Consider the following 13709-nt stretch of genomic DNA (forward strand, 5'->3'; position numbering starts at 1 on the left):
CACAACGGAGCCAGAACTGAGAACTTCTGCACTTTACCTTTTGTGCACGGGACCACCAAGCGGGCAGAAGTAGAAGAAGCAGTCTGGTTGGGGTGTAGCGGTTGATCAAGTCTTGTAGATATCTGGGAGCAGTTCCATTGATGCATTTGTAGGTCATAACCAGGGTCTTAAATTTGATCTGGGCAGCTATAGGAAACCAGTGCAGAGAAACGAGTAGAGGAGATATGTGGGAACGCTTTGACAAGTCAAACACAATGCGTGCAGCAGCATTCTGTATCAACTGCAGAGGTTTTATGGCAGTGGCGAGAAGGCCACACAAGTTAACTGTTAATTGATTAAAACTTTCACTCTATTGTACGTTGACCATGACAATGTTTTAGGGTTCCTACAGACATCCTTCCTTTAGTGTAGAGAAATATATTATGCATGACGTTCATAATTGATGATCTCAGGTTGTGTTACAGTTAGGAGGACCACTGGCACGTGTTTGCACAGGACGCTTAATACAGTTTCGAAAACATGGTACCTCAGTTCCTGACAAACAAATGCCAAACACAGTGGCTTAGTGAGGAAATTAAACACCAGCTTTCTGAAACTCCCTGTTTTCTCTTGATGCAAGGCATTAATTTTGTTTCAAACTGCAATTGCTTGCTCTGGTTCCCTGCGGAAATGAATGTTTGAATATTAGGGCCTTAATGAGGAAATGTGGATAAAAGTAAATAAGATGGTGAAAAAAAAAAACGTAATCATGCATTAAAAAGCAGGAACTGATGAATGAAATGATTTATTGTTAATTTTTTTAATATGGTGGTTAACAACATTGTAAAACTGAATTATATAAATGTAAACGAGAGAGAAAAGGCTTTGTTTATAGTCACTAATCAGAATGAGCTAAATGGCAAAAGTAACGTGGCATTAAGACCCAGCACGATGTGCATAATTAAAGAATAATTTTTATATCTCACTGTAATGCATTTTCCTTCAGTTTACCAGCTACTGTTTGACATTGACCCTTTGCTTCGTACACTTACTAGTTAAGTAACAATGTTAGGTGTACATTTCAGTGAATTAAGTTTCAAATCAAATCATTATTGCAGGTAACTTAGTGTCTGGGGTTAATTTCTAATTTGAAGGCTATGAATTCAAATCCCACTCCTGCTGTGGCATCACTGATCAGGGTATTTACCCTCAACGGTCGGATGCAGTTAGGAGTAGCCTGCTGTGGTAAATCGGTGTAAAGTTGATTGTTTACCATTGTAGCCTATGCCACCTGGACGAAGACGTCAGTTAAGTATAAGGGACACTTTATCAGGCACACTCCTTCCTTCACACGGTATATTTCACGCTTTCTTTCGATTAATTTATAAACAGTCCTCATTTACATCTAATCATTTGTACGTTTTCGGCGCTGCTCGTCCATCAGGTAAATAAAACAGTACAAATTAAACGACCTTGAGTCATCATGCGGTCTTGCTTTTTTCCCCCACTTCACTTGTGTAGTCAGGGAGTACCAGTCGTTTACACATATGATATGTGCGTCGTCCTTATTTCTGTCAACGGGAATCATTAATGGAATGATTTAGTGATAATCATTTCGCCAGTTTCCCATATTTTCGTGTGGTGGCGTTTCCGCACCAGAAGCCGAGGCACAGGCGGGGTGACATGGAGCGGAGCTCCTCAGCCGAGCCCACCGCGGTGTCAATCTTGAGGCGCCGCGTCCGCGGATTGGCGCTACACGGCGCCTAATTTACATATCCCCTCCCCGCTCCAGTAAATCGCTCTGCAGCGGTGCGCTGCGGTGTAGTCCTGTGCGGAGAGCGCTCGTGGGCGCGGGAGGCGCGAGTCGCGCGGCTGTACTTCCTCTGTTCTAGCGAGAAGAACGCGGCGAAAGGCTGAGGGCGCGCGCGCGCGCGCGGGGGTCTCCCGGAGCAGTGAAGTCGGGCGATTCACGCTGGGCGCCGAGTCAATTCCGCGCGGGCTGGGGACGGAGAGGCGCGCTTCGTGGCTCTTTTTATTATTATTTTCTTCCAGTATGCCGTGCAGCTATGGCAAGGAGGGGTAAGACAGTAGTGCGGACCCTGGAGGACCTGACTCTCGACTCGGGCTATGGTGGTGCCGCAGACTCCTTCAGGTCGTCCAGCCTGTCGCTGTGCTGCTCGGAGACGCATCTGCCGTACGCGCATGGCGGCAACTGCTGGCATCTGACCGACTCCATGCACAGCCGCCACAACAGCCTGGACACGGTGAACACGGTGCTGGCCGAGGACACGGACATCCTGGAGTGCTCCGGCCAGTGCGCCAAGCTGCCCGAGCTGGAGGACGTGCCCTGGAGCCTCGGCGAGCTGGAGAGCGCGCTGCGCAAGGACGAGGAGCTGCGCGCGGGCGCGCTGCTGCCGCGCGACGTGCTGGCCAAGCTGTCGGCGCTCGTGAGCCGCGCGCTGGTGCGGATCGCGCGCGAGGCGCAGCGCCTGAGCCTGCGCTACGCCAAGTGCACCAAGTACGAGATCCAGAGCGCGGCGCGCATCGTGCTCTCGTGGACCATCTCCGTGAACTGCATCGCGGCGGCGCTCAGCGCGCTCTCCCTGTACAACATGAGCACGGGCGACAAGTTCAGCCGCGGCAAGTCGGCGCGCTGCGGGCTCGTCTTCTCCGTCGGCAAGTTCTTCAGGTGGATGGTGGACAGCCGCGTGGCGCTGCGCGTGCACGAGCACGCCGCCATCTACCTGGCGGCGTGCCTCGAGAGCCTGTTTCGCGAGGTGGCGGCGCGCGTGCTGCGCAGCGGGCTCGTGGAGAAGGAGGAGGGCGGCGCGCCCAAGTTCACCGTGGAGTGCGTGGAGCAGGCCGTCGGCAACGATTCGGAGCTGTGGGGTCTTGTGCAGCCCTACCAGCACCTCATCTGCGGCAAGAATTCCAGTGGTGAGTTCCCAGAGCTGCTCCAGCGTGGCCTCTCCAGGGCCATCGGCGGGTCTTTGGTCTTTAGCGTTGCTCGTGCCATGGTCCATCATCTCCATCAGGTCAGCTGAGATCTTTGTCTTTGGTCAGCATCCTGGCAGCGGTGTAGCTGGTGATGATGGTCTGCTGTAATGCTTTCGTTTCTTCAAATAAACCTGTGGAAGGGATGCCAGTGCAGTGGTGAGTTCCTCGAGGTCTCGCGTAGTCTTCAGACCTGTGAGGTCATCTCCGTCGGGTCAACTTTGGTCTCGAGCATTGGTCATGAGATCTCCATCAGATTAGCTGAGCTCTTTGGTCATTATTTGTGACAGCAGTACAGCTATCAGTGTAGTTACTGGTCTCTTCTGATAAATTAGCTGGAAGGATGGCGGTGGTTAGTTCTCGCACATGTTCCACAATGAGATCTTCAGGTCTGAGAAGTCATCTCTCACATCAGATGAGATCTTTGTCTTTGGGGTCATCTGTGACAGTAATAGAGCTGTGAGCGGTTTTTTTAATATGCGCCTGTGGAAAAGATGCCAGCAGTGAGTTCAGCATAGGTCTTCAAGGCTGTGAAACCGTCTTCATCTGGTCAGCTTTGACTGTCATTTCTCACTTTAGAGGTCATCTGGGGCAGCAGGACAGCTGTCAATTTACTTGCTGGTTTCTTTGCATGAATCTGTAGAAAGGATGTCAATGGTGAGCTTGCAAACATCTTCCAGAATGAGATCTCAAATCGATGAGACCATCTTCATCAGGTCAACGTTGGTTGTCATCATTGTCTTCGGACCTCCATGCCAGCTGAGTAGGTGTTGGTTTACCTATTGGTTTTCTCAAATAAACCTGTTGAAAGGACGTCTAACAAGGTCTTCAGAGCTTTGATATCAGGTTACCTTTGGTCTCCACCATTTGGTCATGAGTAATAGCAGCACAGCTGTCACATTAGTTACTGCTCTGTTCATGTAAAACAGGTGGAAAGAACGGCAATGATGAGATTTGAAAGATATACCAAAATAAGGCCTTAAGACCTGTAAAATGATCTCTACCAGATCGTCATCGTCTGAGGTGGTCATCTGTCAGCAACCCTTTTAATTATTGCCGTTAATTATGACATTTTATGAAGCGCAAACTCCTTGAGATGGTTAAGGTGACTGTGGAGGTGTGATGAGACATAAAGGTTGTTTTCCACTCGGTTTGTTTGTTTTCCCTCAGTGGCTGCAGATCTGCAGCTCTTCTCCAGAATGACCTTTAAAAGGTTTAACCAGTGTCGGGCCGCTCTTGTCAACTGCTTCTGATGAACCTGGTGATACGGGAAGGCATTTAGCAGTGAAAAGAAGCCAGTTCTCCACAGGGCACGCTGATAACCATTCTTCAGTGTTGTTCAACCCTATAAACAAGTCTTATCTGTGTGTGCGAATGAATCACAGCAGTGTGTCTTTATATTTTTGGAAGGTAGCGTTTTGAAGGAAGTCTGGTGTATGGAAAGCCCCATGACAAGTATTTGTGTGACGAAATATGAAACTTTGGAACTGCATGAAGTGAACTTCACGGTGTTCTCATGATGCATCGTCTGATGTGCAAACACTGGCGTGGATTTCGTAAGCATTCGCGGCACTGACTGTAGGTATTACTTCTGTTTCCTTTGTTTTTCTGATCTCTTTTTTTCAGATGGGGGGGTGCGGTGGCGCAGCGGGTTTGGCCGGTCCCGCTCGCCGGTGGGCGTGGGGTTTGGGTCCCGCTTCGGGTGCTTTGCGACGGACCGGCGTCCCGTCTTGGGTGTATCCCCTTGCGCCCTGTGTTGCTGGGTTAGGCTCCGGTTTGCCGCAGCCCAGTTCGGGACAAGAGGCTTCAGTCAGTGTGTGTGTGCGTGTGCGCGCATGTGCGCGCACGTGTGTGTTTTTTTTAAATGTTAGATAATGAACTTTACAGCGGCTTGGCCGTTTATACCTCAATGTGTACTTTGTTCATTGAAAGCAATGTATTAATTTAAAAACTTTTTACCTATCTACTTACCTCTGTCTTCACTGTGTGTGTGTGTGTGTGTGTGTGTGTGTGTGTGTGTGTGTGTGTGTGTGTGTGTGTGTGTGTTGGAGCCAAGCAGAGCTTCCCTCTTTGATTAATCAGATCCACTAATTCATTCAGGTTAAATACAAGGATTAATTGAAAAAAATTCAATTAACATAAGTAATTGAAAAGGTTTGAGGCTATACCTCTTACTTTACATTTGAAGGTTTGTCGGAATCGGGGACCTTTTCAAAGAACCTTCCTTCACACTATACACTTCTTGCAGCGCTTCAAAAACTTCTCAAAGATGTGCAGCAGCAAAGTTTTTGACATCATCTTCAGTGCCACCATAGCTTTTTTTTTTCCTTCCCCCTCTTCCTTACAGGAAAGTTTTTTCCATTGCCTGTTGTTTATTGAAAATTTCATAAGTCTGTCGAGCGCTTCTCCTGAGCGTTCTGCAAGTTCCATTTGTTTATATATCCTTATGGTTCATATGAAATAGTGGGATTTTTGACAAGTTTGTTAGAACAGAATGCCGTTGCAAGCAGAGGACCACCTGTACCACACCTGCAAAGGGTTTTGAACCCAGAGTCCTCGGCATGCAAGGTGATGGTCCTAACTGGCCCAGAGGTTATGGGTGTGACACCTTGGACCACCAGGTTGTTTTCTTCTGAAGCTGTAGGCCAACTGCCATCAACCATGGTAATACCACAACTCCTGCGCAATACAAGGGTGAAGTTATGTTTGAATTCTCAGTTTTAATGTTCATTTATCATTGTGAAAGTTCTCCAGGAGCCCCTGCCCACTGCAACAGTGGGTGTGGGTGCAGCTGCTTAAAACCTGGAAAAGACTGAAATGGAAACTGGAGTGCTGGGCGTTGGCGGCACACCCAGGGTGTAAAACGGTGGACTTTCAACTTTACTGAGGGCCAAATGCAATCCGTCTGACACATTTTCTCTGTTCTGACCTGCTAAGAATTACATAAAAACAATTAAAAAAAAATCACTGTTATTCTACTCTACTGTTTATTCTTTCTGATTTTATCATACCCACTTCAGTCACATATGCAGTGGCAATTTTTTGCCATTTTAGTTTGTTGCATAAGATGATGCAGGACAATGTTGGTATATAATTTTGTATTTGCTTGGTATACAGTATTGTTTTGTGAAGAGTGCATTAGTTTTGTACATAAAAAGGTTTTTTTTTTTTTTTTCCCCATGAATATTATATGCAGGGTATTTGTGCTATGTGATTTCTGGCGCTTTTTTCACTGTGAAATTGAAAATCCTGCAGTGTGAGTTGAAGAGTAACATCACTGGCTGTTTTCATGTCTGAATATTGCACTGACGGGCTGCTCTCGGGATGTGGAATTTGTAATCCAGGACCCCGTAGTTCATTTTAAACGTGTGTGTGAGTGTGAGCGAAAGCACCTGAGTGCAGGGTGTATTATCCTGAGCCGCATGCAATAAATCTTGGAAGGACAGGGAGAAGCGAGGAACACTGCCGAGGTCATTAATGTGATAAATCGCCAGTGATCACAGGCTCTGGAGAGATGCTTAAATTCACCTTGTTGACTGCTGGAAAAGGTTCCTTGCTGTAATGCTGCATAAGTGCTGGACATTCGATGACATAAGTAATGGGGATTTATCTCCTCCGCGAATTAAGTTGTCATTTGAGTTCGCATGTGATTGATCTATCGCTGGATTGAAGTACAGGTGATCCCCGATTTACGATGGCGTTACGTTCCGCAAAACCCGTCGTAAGTCGAAAATGAATTTAATACACCTAACCTACCGAACATCATAGCCTAGCATACGTGCGATGGCCGTTACGGGCTCGTTGCCTTCTCGCTGGGCAATTATCTTGAGTTTCTCCTCAAGAGTAATTGCCCTCCTCTTCTTCTGACCAGTAGCAGGAAACACAGATGGGCATTTCTGTGACATTACGGACGCATAAAACACGACCGCGTGGCAGACCGGGAAATGCGGATCGTGAAACAGTTTCGCACCGCGTATCCCTTGCTCGGGGAAAAAAAATAAATTCAAAATTCAAAGTACGGTTTCTACTTAACGTCTATCGCCAGCTCACCATCGTGAAGTCGAAGAGCATCTGTGTAGAAATCCATACGGATGCATACGAATCTATGAATGGATGCTTTATTGATCCTTAAGGAAATTGCATGAGTACAGCAGCATAAACGCAGGGCAGGAAAACGCACAGGTGGAAACGTAACACAGAATGAGTAGAGAAAATAGGACACCGGCGTAATAGAGGAGAGAAGAATAGATGAACGGTCGGGTTGGGGGTGGGTACGGATCAAAAAAGGTACCGATGTCGCTCTAGACATTTTTCCGTCTGCGCGGAGAATTGGGCCTCCTGTGGTGATGATGACTGCTTCATAGCGCAGGCGTTGGGGTGCGAGGGGATTGCAGATGCTTTATATAAGGGTGTTCATGAGCGCGAGGATTTCTGACTGCGCTGCTGTTGTAACAGCCGAGTGTCAAGGTCTTGGCGTTGCACCGCTTTGTGACTCAGGGAAATGTCAGTGGCGCAACCTTCCTCCGGGCCCCCGTTGAATCACGAGGGGAGACGCGCTGTCCGATGGCCCCGTGGCGTCCCTCGGTGAGCCGTGTCCCCCTACACACACGCGCGCGCACACACCCACCCTTTGCTTTCCATAGTACCGCTCTGAAAATGCGTTCCCGCAACGTTTGCTGATGTTTTTTGTCACCCGGGGCATCGTTCGGAAGGGTTTTTCTGGGACTGCGGGGGGCCGCGATGTCCCAAAGTGCTTCCGTGTTCTCATGACCATGCCAACCACAGCTGTGCCCCCGAGTTGCTTTTGAAATGCATTTTCGTCTGCAATAAATAGACAAATGTTTTCTCTGGCCTCTTTTCATGCTGTTTTTTCTTTATGCCTTAATTTTTATGCTCTGCCTTATAATGTGATTTTTATGCTGTGGTCCACAATGTACTCTGTCCCCCTGCCTGGCTGTCCAGTTCTTTTCTGCATTTCCTTACTCGACAACAAAAGCAAGGTGACGGATGCATCCGGAACATTCTCAAGTAAGAATGTTTTCCACCGCAGTTATGAATAAATATAAAATATGTAGCACTAGAATGTACTTAAGCATTTTTTTTATCCAAACAAAACCTTTAATAAAAAGTAACATGTCAAACTAAATGTTGCCAGAAAATAATCGGAATTTATGTTCTTCGTTTGTGTAAACAGAAATTGATTTATTATGTTATTGCTTCGATCAGAAGAATTAAAAAGGACATTTATTCCTTAAATGATCATTATGTATGCCAAGTTTGGGTTTGGTCTGAAATCCAGCTTAACAAGTAGGCCAGAGGGTTTTTATTTTTAATCACTCTTACGTATGCTGCAAGAAATGCGGTTACATCCAAAATCCTAATCTGATTTTCCATTTAATCTGAATGTAAGGATTTATTGACTGTTTACTCAATAACAGTTAAATGAAATCTCATGGATTACCTGCCTTATTAAGCAACTGCCCCATCGTGTGTCCTTTCCAAACATGTCCCGACACCTTGTGTGACTAGTTTAGTAAGTCCCAGACAAGCATAGGTTGTACTGATGTTGAAGTATGTAATCAAAGTAATCCTGAAACTTTTCCGTTCTAACCTTCTGTAGAAGGTGAGCTCAGGCTGTGCCAGCTGGCGTGGAATTGACGTTACCAGGAAGGGTGCAGTATATTTATATTACATTTGCCTTTCTTCTCTTAGCAGACGCTTCTCTCCAAAGCAACGTACAAGTCAGACCAAAGAAAGTACATCATCATCATCAGCAGCAGACAGATGCAGATGCAAACGTCATGGTAGAAGCACAATGAGCTTGTCCAATACCACCGTTTTTGCCAGCGCAAATAGGATGGGAAGTGCAGAGATGCTCGTGACAGATGGTGTTATGAAACTGTATAGAGCTGTCAGGAGATCAAGAGAATGTGTCCAGAACAGATGTTTTGAGACTCGCCTAAAATGCGGGGAGGGATTCAGCAGCTCTGAGGGGCAGAGGGAGCTCACTGTTCCGCATTGGAGCCAAAACAGAGAACCTACAGAATTTTGGAACCCTCATGAAGTGGGTACCAGATGTACTTAAATAGGCGTGAAGTGCCATGTAATTTAAGGCCTCTTTTCCACATTTTGGGGCGTCTGCGTCACTCATCTCTTCGCAGTTTAGAATTTCCCTCTGGCACCGCAAACATATTTTTGTGTTTTTGATGATTAAAGCGATTCTGTCCCCTTCATTAGTCGGTAGATCATTAGCGACGCAGGCTGCAAATGAATAGCATTTTGATAAAAGACAGCGCAAGTGAAATTACTGTAGAAGGGTGAAAATGGAAGTGAGCTTATTCATGCTAATTACACAGTCTACAACGAGTTTACGAAACATTGCTTGTGTTAATGGCTCTGTGACTGGCCTCGTGTTCTGTTTGCTATTGCAGCACAGATCTTAGGCGCCATTCATTAATTTTGCAAGCCTTTATGAAGGTGTTCATTGACAAAGGCGAGGGTGTTATTTAATTGGGCAGCAGGTGGCTCAGTGGTTGAGAGTCACCACCTTGAACTTGAAGTGCCAAGGTTTGTATTTCACATCTTGTTGTATTATCATTGATTGAGGTACCTACCCTGAACTTATCCAGGAAAAACTGTGAAGGCGTATGAGTAGATAATTGAAAGTAGCTTAATGTAAATCGCTTCGGAGAGAAGCGGAAGCTAAAAAAAAAAAAAAAGTGAATTAGCATACGCACTTTTTTTCTGATTAAACAGCATCCTGTTCAGGATTTCTCCCAAGTGTAAGAAGCTCATAAAAATTGCCCTCGTAACACATTTGTGTGACTTTTGGATTGTATTTATTGCTCTCCTGCGTCTGTCCCGTTCCCCGGGCATCCCGGGTTCCGGTGTGCAAGTTCTGACCCCACGTGCTGCTGTAGCCGGCTTACCGAGAGCTCGCTGGATTTATAATGTAATTCTAGGGTAAACACGGCGCTCTAGCCTCGGTGCATATGTTCCCCATGTAGACGGACTGTTTTGTATTTCCTCTTTTCTGTCAATAACCGCTGTGGACTTAATGCCGAGGTCCTTCCAAACCGCACGTCTCCCATGAGAGATTTTTAAGTAAACAAATATGAGTCTGCAGTTGTAACGTTTCAAGGAAGGAACCACAGTTCCCCGGCAAACCAAAACAAACATACACGGTCTCATGTCTTCAGCCTCATTTCAAGTCCTTCATCAGCAGTGTTGTGCGAGTTTGTGTAATCATGGTTGTTATTCTTTCGTTGCTTAGCCACCACTTTTGTCACAAGAGGATGTTTTCACTGGAGCAATTTGGGTTAAGAGCCTTACTCGAAGTGCAGAATAACCCCTCGTGGGATTCACAAGGGTGGCCTTCAGTGGCTGCTCCTTTGGCCCGTAAGGTCGCGGGTTCGAATCTCACCTCCAGCTGTAGTTCCCTCGAGCACGGTACTTGCCCTAAATTGCTCCAGTAAAATTACCCAGCTGCACAAATGAGCAGATGACTGTATGTAGTTTAACATTGTAAGTCGCTTTGGAGATGTAAATGTGTCCATAACCGGTGCATCGCCTGGTGTAGTACATCTCTTGGTAAAGTTGCCCCAATCCAGTCATATTTCAATAATGAGATTTAAAGAATCAGTCCTGAAGATTGCAGAAATAAAACAATGGGGAAAAAAGAAAAATCCCAACCCACGCTTAGATAGAAATGGAAACCCTAAGACAAACGCAGATGAAAGCAGAGAAAAGGAATCGAAGGAAAAGAATAAGTTGTAGTAATTTATTGTAAAAACTGTATGGAGAGGTGATTCTCTTCACAGAGAGGCGTCTCCAGCGCTCAGCGTCAGTTCAGAAGAAGAACCCCCTCGACACATTTAATCTCACACTCCAAACATCAGATGGATGATAAACACAGTTACGATTGGTACGATGGAGGGGTTTTCTCACGCAGCCCTTGTTTTCCCGCAGTGTACCCCAAGGCATTCGTGGAAGCCCAGCATGGAGAACATGCGCTGCATTGCAGTTCGGTTTTTGAATATTTGATTTAGTGCTCGGTTTATAACTGCAAAGTTGCCTTTTTTGCTTTAATGGAATCGCCTGTGTTTTTGTTGTTCCCTTCGGCTTTGCCACGGTTCATTTAATGCATTTAGAAGTCAATTTGGAGGCAGGATGCGCCTGCCGAATGCCAAGTGCCGCGTCTCGTAAACCCCGTCTTCATGTCTGGACTGCTCGCTCCCTCCCTCCGTGCGCAAGACTGTCTGCGGCCGCGACTTAGGTTGTGCTTTTCGCTGCCCGGAGGTACATGGGCTTTAAGATATGAGGATTTTTTTTTTTAAAAACGGTAGAATTTCCTTTACTTACCTGTTTCCTAAAAATTATTGCATAGCAAAAGTGACCCACATTTCTGCATCCAGGTGTTAGTTTGCGGTAAAACACACCAAAACAGAATGGGAGTGTGGGACTGCCTTCATTTAACTCACTACCACAGTGTTTACACCTTTGTGAGTGTCTGTGATCCATAACAAGATGATGATAAATGTATTTACTGGCTTAACTGGTCAGCAGCTGGCATTGAATAGGAGTGTGCGGAAACATTTTTTTATCTTGTTTTTCAAAGTCAACTTTATTTGTTTTTATTAATTTGCTCCAAGTTAATAAATGCTGACGCAAAGTCAGAGTGTTTTGTGTGTATATAGAGGATGTGTAGAACTTAACCCCTTAGTAAATCAGTGGGTGTCTATATTAACCTTTTGATTGTGTAAGATGGTTAGCTTTTGGTCACATTCAGCTTTACTAACACACACACACACACACACATTTTCAGAACCGCTTGTCCCATACGGGGTCACGGGGAACCGGAGCCTACCCGGCAACACAGGGCATAAGGCCGGAGGGGGAGGGGACACACCCAGGACGGGACGCCAGTCCGCCACAAGGCACCCCAAGCGGGATTCGAACACTGCATAAAATTTTAGATCAATTAGGAGTTTCGTGGAATTTGTGTTTTTTTTTTTTTTTTTTTTTTTTTTTTTAATTCTACATTAGTTTTAATGTCAATTGAAGTTAAAAAAAAGAGTCTTAGAGAGAATCTTAAATTATACTATTGTCTTATCTGAGATCTGAGGGATTTTACAGACCCTGCCCAGCAAATGAGTCATGATACATCTTCATTATATAGATCTTATTGACTGGAGCTGGTGTATTTTCGGAAGAGCCACGTGAAACACCTTCCACCCTAGCGAGAGGCAACTGTCACTTCCGATGTAAAGTGTGAGTGTGTTTAGCCTTTCTGTCCATGCTGAGGTTGGACCTTCTCATACAAGGCAGCGCACCTGGAAGCGCGTGCGAGCGAGCGCGCCTTCTCCGAGATCTCGATGGCGGCGTGGGGCCCTCGGTGTGCTCCACACACTTGCTCCGTCTCCACGACGGTAGACGCTAACAAGGATACCAAACAGTACATACATGGAGGAAATCTGGCGGGTACGATGTATTAAGTGGCCAAAGATCTAACAAGTATCGGTGACTGTCAGTCATGATCGCTGTGCTGGAGCCCTAATTACGTAAGTGTTACCGGGTCCCTATTTTAGAGTGTCGAAAATGCTCCACCCGCTGCCACCGCTGGCTTCCACATGAAAGAAGCCTTTTAATACTTCGTGGGCTCGACTTGTTTGGGAAGGACTGAAGTTTTCAGGGGCACGGCTGTAATTACGCTCAGCGCCTCGCTCCGTCGGATCTGCTCTCACTAATTGCCATGGTATGGATGTGCTGCAAAGTGCTCCAAACTTTAAGGGTAATTCAGCAATGGGCAAAGCTGGAGAAAAGATTTTATTTCATAGACATTTTCCTCATCTTTTTTTTTTTTTTTTTTAGTGGAAGCCTCCCAGTCTTTAAATATGAAACTGGGGAGAAAAATGACAGAGAAACTATGACAAAGGAGGTCATTGAGCCATATTTAATGGAATAACTGCTTCCATTAGAAATGCTGAATCTATTTTAGAATCATGACAGAGGATTTGATAACGCCAACAAAGGAAATCTATTATGAAACCTTTTATTTTTAAACTTTAAATGGATATTTCCTAACTACTTAGGAAATGTATAAATTTTTTGATAAACTAAGAAATGTTTCTGAGCAATTTTTTTTTTTTTTGCAGAATTCTTTTTTTGTAGTACATTTATTCATTTAGCTGTTGGTTTTCTCTAATTTATACAGGTGGATAATTTTACTAGAGCAATTTAAAATAAGTACCTCGCTCAAGGAGATGAGAGTTGCACCTTCAACCTCTGGGTCCAAATGCAGCAGCTCTAACCGCTATACTACCAGCTGCTACCATACATGTGTACACCCAACATCCTGCTATGAGGAATGACAAAACCCGAAAATATGGTGTTTGCTGAAGACCGTTTTCTACTGGAAGTCTAATAAAAGCCCAAACAATAAGGATTGAATTGGAATTGTTTATTCATAAAAGGAGGGGGTGCAGTGGTGCAGTGGGTTGGACCACAGTCCTGCTTTCTGGTGGGTCTGGGGTTCAAGTCCCGCTTGGGGTGCCTTGCGGCAGACTGGTGTCCCGGCGTCCTGTCCTGGGTGTGTCCCCTCCCCCTCTGGCCTTATGCCCTGTGTTACCGGGTAGGCTCCGGTTCCCTGCGACCCTGTATGGGACAAGCGGTTCTGAAAATGTGTGTGTGTGTGTGTGTGTGTTTCATAAAAGCAACATGCAGGTGAAGGAAACTTA

General features: G+C 45.7%; 1 protein-coding gene across 2 annotated transcripts in view; it reads left to right on the forward strand.

Annotated features, from left to right (window-relative positions):
- The first annotated feature begins 1764 nt into the window (after positions 1 to 1764).
- Positions 1765 to 13709, forward strand: part of btbd11b (BTB (POZ) domain containing 11b) — a 168450-nt gene continuing 156505 nt past the window's right edge. For both annotated transcript variants that reach the window (XM_029252396.1, XM_029252397.1), the window contains exon 1: positions 1765 to 2916. In XM_029252396.1, coding sequence (XP_029108229.1) covers positions 2046 to 2916 — 871 coding nt within the window. In that variant the 5' untranslated portion in view covers positions 1765 to 2045. The remainder of the gene's footprint in view (positions 2917 to 13709) is intronic.

The sequence above is a fragment of the Scleropages formosus genome, chromosome 5 (assembly GCF_900964775.1).
Source record: "Scleropages formosus chromosome 5, fSclFor1.1, whole genome shotgun sequence".
In the NCBI taxonomy this organism is placed as follows: domain Eukaryota; kingdom Metazoa; phylum Chordata; class Actinopteri; order Osteoglossiformes; family Osteoglossidae; genus Scleropages; species Scleropages formosus.